Below are 6000 nucleotides of genomic sequence, written 5' to 3'. Positions count from 1 at the left end.
TCCCCACTCAGTATTCAAAGAAAACATTAAGAACAGTCCCACTTCGTCACAACCTTATATACACCTCAGAAAAGAATTACAGCTTTCTCATCCAAAGGGCAGCACAGCTGGCTGGTCTGGGGGTATCCTCCTCTTGGGGTGAGGCCAGTGTTTGGGGCCGTAGGGTAAGAGCTTGGCTCGGTGCACAGGGGTGGATCACCTGGAAAGATTTACCAGCATGGATCAGAGTCAGCAGAGAAAAGAAGGGACTTGGGAGCAGGGCAGGATTTGAGGAAACCTGTTTATTGATCCTCTTAGATCATCATTCTCCTGCATTTACAAAGCAAAGTGCCCTAGTGTGCAATACAATCACAGACTGAGTCCATCAATCACAGTTCCGAAAACGCAAATACTGTCTTGTGACAAAAAGACCGAAATCCTTACAGCCAATGCCAGAGTCTAATCAGACCGGTTCCTTTGGTTCTTCACAGGCCACTACCCCCCGTGGTCATTACAGCCTTAGCCCCACCCCAATGGGACATCACAGGACGCAGCGGCACCGCCCGTAAAGAGGCAGATGTGTTTGTGCTGCATCTTCTTGTGACGTTGGCATCCAAGCGTCACCCCTGAATTCAATCGGTGACAAAGGGAGTGGCCAGCGCGCTCTTCCGCTAGGGTTAGCGCTGCCGGGGAACCACACCAACACCTCTAGCAAGGAAACAACTCGCTACACACATGGCATGACAGACACGTTGGGGGAGGGGGTTTCATTCACATGGAGGAGCTAACTGAGCAAACCTCCTACGGGAGAGATTTCCACCAGGGCAGGGAGCCCGGCCCCACTGTGCCCCCTGGAAGGAACAGAGTCACTCTGCAGGGCCCAGGTCAGCCACACGGCCTGGCATAGCGGGACCATGCTGCACTGGAAGGTGATGCACGGATGGATGAGGAGCTGGTGAGCGCATGCACAACGGGGTGCGAGTGCTGTGGGCAGCCCAGCGTCAACATGATGCTCCCTGAGACCCTCTCCCAGTCCTCTGCATCACCCCCCACCCCAGCCAGTGCTGGAGCCGGACACAGCTTCACATCCGAGAGTCCAAAGCCGGCGTAGGATGTCTGGGACACTACGGTCTAGCTAGGAAAAGAGGAAGGGAGCAGGACAGTCAGGAAGGCCGGGCCCCAGGGCTCAGCCCCCCCGCAGACGCAGGTGCAGGAAGATGGTGCAGTGGGGGGCGATGTTGTAATCTCCCAGCTTGTGACCGTCCTCGAGCGGTTTCCCCTCAAAGCTGAGCCAGAACTGCTCCGCCTGGATGCTCTCCTGCTGCTGGACCCGCCCCTTGAACTGGGTGACCCCGTCGGAGGGGAGGACGGTGTAGGTGCCGGTCCTGCCCTTGTCGTTCTTCACGAAGATGGTGATGGGCTCCTCGCTCTTTACCACCAGCAGGACGATGTCGCCGGGCTTGAGCTGGTAGTCGGAGAGCCGGGAGCCATCGCGCAGCTCCACGTAGGCCCCGTTCTGGCAGGCCAGCTTCTGCTGGTACGGGGACACCCCCGTTTTCTTGGCAATCTGGGCCTTGAACGCCGAGACGGTCGTCGTGCTGGTGACCTCCAAGCGGTGCGTCTCGCCATTCAGCAGCTTCACGCTGAGCCACAGGGCCTGGGGAGGAGAGGGCCCAGAGCGGTCAGAACCCAGGGGGAGCCCACAGGGACTCAGACCCCCAGGAGGGAAGCAGGTTGGGCTTGTTACAGTCCCCATACCCTGTCACACCCCTGTACACCCTCCAGCGCCTGGCACGGGGTGCAGTCGTTACCCCAGTGCAACATGCAGGGAAATGCGTCCCAGTCAGCACAGCAATGTTCACACCCACCGCACCAGCATCCATGCCAGCGCACGGGGGGTCTGTGAACGCTCACCAGATCCCTTTCCATGGGCTGAAAGGGGACCCAAACCCAGCCCCCCCAAAGGGCAGTGGCGGGATGAGGCTGCGCTGACCCCTCGGAGCCCAGTCCTGGCTGGGGTGCAGTAGCCAGCGCTCAGGGGCCACCCCAGGGGCGAGGGGCGCTCAGCTCAGGGGACTCCCCAAGGGCTGTGGGGTCACTGACCAAGGGGCAGCTTAGCGGAGACGGGGCTGGGAGGGGGCGGTAAATACAGGCGGCAGCCGCCTTTCCTGTGCCAAGGGACCCCGGGAAGTGCCGATCGGTCCCTTCCCCTGCTACCGACTCGGCGCGGGGCATGCAGCCGGCCGGCAGCGGGGGGCTGTACCCGGCCCCGCGCTCGGGGTCCCCCCAAAATCCGGGAGGGGGTGGGGCTCCAGCGGACAGGAGACCCCGGGGGGCTCCGGTCCCGAGCTGCCGCGCTGCCCTCCCGCGGAGCCCGGAACCTGCAGAGCGATCCCCGGCCCCGGGACGCGCCTCACCATGTCTGCAGCCTGCCGGGGTCTCCCTGGTTCCGAATCCGCCGCGTCCCGAGTTCGAGCCCGACCCGCTCTGCCCGGCTCCGCCGCCCGCTCCTCATTTATAGCCCGGCCGCCAGCGCGTCACCCGGGGCCGCCCCGCACCGAGAATCAAAACCAGCCTCGGCCGCTGAGTTTCGGTTTCCTTCTCCCGCCCCCCCCCTCAGCCGCCGCCGCCGGGAAACGAAACTGGGAAGCGATGGGGGAAGGGACCCGGACCCAGCCCCACACGTCACCCCGGGGAAGCGAACCCAGCCCCGGGCTGTCACAGGGGGGCCAGGGACCCACACCCGTCATTGGGCCAGGGCCATAAACGGAGCCCTTTGGGGCGTGATCCAAAAGGGGTCTGGCTGCATCTCTACTTTAGAATAGAAAAGAAATGGGGGTGCGAAAGTGTGCTCCCCTGACCCCCATGCCCCCGGCCCGCAGCCACCGGGGCTCTCCGGGTGTCTACAGGAGGAGGTGGCTCAGTGTTTAATCAACCATAACCATGTCCTAAATACTAACAGAGAAAAAGCCCTGAGGGTGTTTTGTTTTAACACGGTGCCGCGTTAACCCGGGGAATTCCCTGCCACAAGACAGACGGGAGCTGGCAACACAGCCAGGGTCGGGAGGGGCTCAGTCAGTCCAGAGATGATGAGAACATCCCACTTCCATTCAATGGGGGCACAGTATGGCTGTTTAATAAGGGATATAATCCCTCCAGCTTCAGGGGGCGGTGTGGGGAGTAGTGTGGGTCAGGGAGGGCGCGTGCAGGGGGGTGGTGTGGGGAGCAGTGTGGGTCAGGGAGCGGCGTGTGCCAGGGGGCGGTGTGGGGAGCAGTGTGGGTCAGGGAGGGCGCATGCCAGGGGGCGGTGTGGGGAGCAGTGTGGGTCAGGGAGGGCGCGTGCCAGGGGGCGGTGTGGGGAGCAGTGTGGGTCAGGGAGGGCGCGTGCCAGGGGGCGGTGTGGGGAGCAGTGTGGGTCAGGGAGGGCGCGTGCCAGGGGGCGGTGTGGGAAGCAGTGTAGGTCATGGAGGGCGTATGCCAGGGGGCGGTGTGGGGAGCAGTGTGGGTCAGGGAGGGCGCGTGCCAGGGGGCGGTGTGGGGAGCAGTGTGGGTCAGGGAGGGCACGTGCCAGGGGGCGGTGTGGGAAGCAGTGTGGGCCAGGGAGGGCGCATGCCAGGGGGCGGTTTGGGGAGCAGTGTGGGTCAGGGAGGGCGCGTGCCAGGGGGCGGTTTGGGGAGCAGTGTGTGTCAGGGAGGGCGCGTGCCATGGGGTGGTGTGGGGAGCAGTGTGGGTCAGGGAAGGCATGTGCCAGGGGGCGGTTTGGGGAGCAGTGTGTGTCAGGGAGTGGCGGTGCAGCACTGGCCTGGATGGGGCAGTGGTGGGGGGTCTGGACTCTCAGATAAGAAGTGTCTGGGGCTGAGGGGGGATGGGCTGAGTTGCTGGGCGGGGGGGGGGGCAATGTGGGGTGAGGGCTCCTGCAGCAGAGGCCAGACTCACCTGCCCCAGGAAACCTGGGGTCTGGGTAACACTGGCTGTCACCCACCCCCGGGGCTGTGTGTGGGAGTGCTATATCCCAGAGACAGGCTGACAAACACACCTCCTGGGGGGGTGATCTCCTGAGGTTCTGGGGTGGCTCAGGCTGCGCTGGGAGCGACAGGGAGAGGTGCTTAAAGCAGGTTGAAGAGGGTCTCCCGGGAGGCCGCTCATGGGGAGTCCCAAGCCGCTTTGGGCAGGAGAGCGGGGAAGGGGCAGGAAGTGTCTGGAGCAGAGAGCGGCTGTTCAGCTGCAGAACCGGTCCTGGTCAGTGCAAGGTGGCCTGGAGGGAGAGCCGGACAGACAGACAGACAGGCGGCAAGGTTCAGAACTGGAGCACTAGAAAGACACCGGACAGTCCTGCAGGAGTCTGACCCCAGCCCAGAGAATGCTCCGGAGTGGTGAGGAAAGTGAGGCAGGAAAACGTGCAGAGGGTTCATTATTGGTTGTTTTTGATTAGATGTGCGCGTTTCTCGTGAGCTCAGTGGTGGTTCCGAATCCTGTGCAAAGTATCCTGTGCTCTGAAGAGTTCACCAGGGCGCCCACACCGCTGGAGTTCTGGGAGAGAGGGTGCGGAAGCTACCAGGGAGTCGGGGAAAAGGGGGTCAGCACTGGGCCCAGGGGATGGGCAGTTGGAGCCGAGGGGTGCAGCTCTCAGGAAGGGGTGCTGCGCCCCGAGAGTGTGCCTAGAGAGGCCAGGCAGGGGCAGTGCCCGGACTCTGGTCAGACTCTGGAGGCGTAAAGCACATGGAATCCAGTGGTTGGATCTGCTCCCGGCAGTGTGGGAGGGAGCATGGGAAGTCCCTGGCCGGAAGGTCCCTTTCTCAGCAGATTGGGGCTCTGCCCATCTCAGGCGTGTGCAGGGTGCTGATGGGTGGGCACCCCTAATGGCTGCTGCACTCGGACCCTGTTCTAACTCTTCACAGATGCAAATCTCACCCCCGCCATGAGGGGGCCGGTGCGGGGCAGGGTGGTTCTGCTGCCACCTTTAATCTCAATCTAACGGATTCAGCACCAGATTCTCCAGCTAATCCCTCATTTTGCCTTGAACTGGTTGTCTCTGTACCCTATTTCCCCAGATAGCAGCTCAATCCTACACTGCCTTCTAGCAAATCCTGTATTTCTCCCAGGAACTGTAGCACCCCCAGCTACCATCTTCACGCTCAGTCCACTGCCCCGTTGCTTGTTTTCACCCCAACCAAGGGAAGGTGTGTCCAGCAGAGACAGGGAGGTCTTAATGCCCCTGCACAAGGCCCTGGTAAGGCCTCATTGGAAATACCATGTGCAGTTCTGGTCACCCAAGTTCAAGGAAGATGAATTCCAGCTGGCCCCGGTGCTGAGAAGCGTTACTAGGACGGGCAGGGAACGCAGGGCCTAGCTTCCAAGAGAAGACTGGACATGCTTGGCTTGTTTAGTCACAAAAGAAAGCTGAGCAGGGCTCTGACTCCTTTCTATAGACACGTTGGAGGGGGGGGGTGCACCCCAGGGAGGGAGAGGAGCTTGTTGACGTCACTAGGCATCACCCTAGGTAACTCGGGAGGGTGGAAGGCCACTAAGTGTCAATGAAGCCTTCCTGCACGAGGCCTAAGTGAACCAAACTCTATCCTTCCATGTTTAAACTCTAATCAACCTCAAAAGCCAGGTGCAATTGGAATATGTAAGCAACCAGTTATCTGTGTGCAACCCCCTGCTCAAGTGGTAATAATGAGGCTGCATGTTTCTGGCTGAAGGAAAAAGGACAAGATAACGGTTTAAAGAAGTTACTAACAAGCTAGGCTTATAGCTGCCAAGAATGACTTAACTGCTTAAATGTAATCGTTATTTGCTTAAACAACAACAACAACAACACAACAAGGAGTCTGGTGGCACCTTAAAGACTAACAGATATATTTGCTTAGTAACTATTACCAGGGACGGGAGGGGTAGAGGGAGGAATGGGGGGGAGAAAGGGAGGGCTAGAGGAGAAGGGGGGGTGAGGCTTAACTGCAAAATGTATAAAAGAAGAAAAACTGTTCCTGTTAATGTGCTTGATCTGAGACGTGCCTGTCT

General features: G+C 60.5%; 1 protein-coding gene across 1 annotated transcript; it reads right to left on the bottom strand.

Moving 5' to 3' along the window:
• Nucleotides 1-262: 262 nt before the first annotated feature.
• On the bottom strand, nucleotides 263-2556 carry ISG15 (ISG15 ubiquitin like modifier). Its single transcript, XM_054006859.1, has 2 exons — nucleotides 2397-2556; nucleotides 263-1636 (listed from the first exon to the last, which is right to left on the bottom strand). The coding sequence occupies exons 1-2, from the start codon at nucleotides 2397-2399 to the stop codon at nucleotides 1166-1168; spliced, it is 474 nt and encodes a 157-aa protein (XP_053862834.1). The 5' UTR covers nucleotides 2400-2556; the 3' UTR covers nucleotides 263-1165.
• Nucleotides 2557-6000: the final 3444 nt, after the last annotated feature.

Source organism: Malaclemys terrapin, chromosome 16, assembly GCF_027887155.1.
Source record: "Malaclemys terrapin pileata isolate rMalTer1 chromosome 16, rMalTer1.hap1, whole genome shotgun sequence".
In the NCBI taxonomy this organism is placed as follows: domain Eukaryota; kingdom Metazoa; phylum Chordata; order Testudines; family Emydidae; genus Malaclemys; species Malaclemys terrapin.
This window is presented reverse-complemented; position numbering and strand designations above follow the sequence as displayed.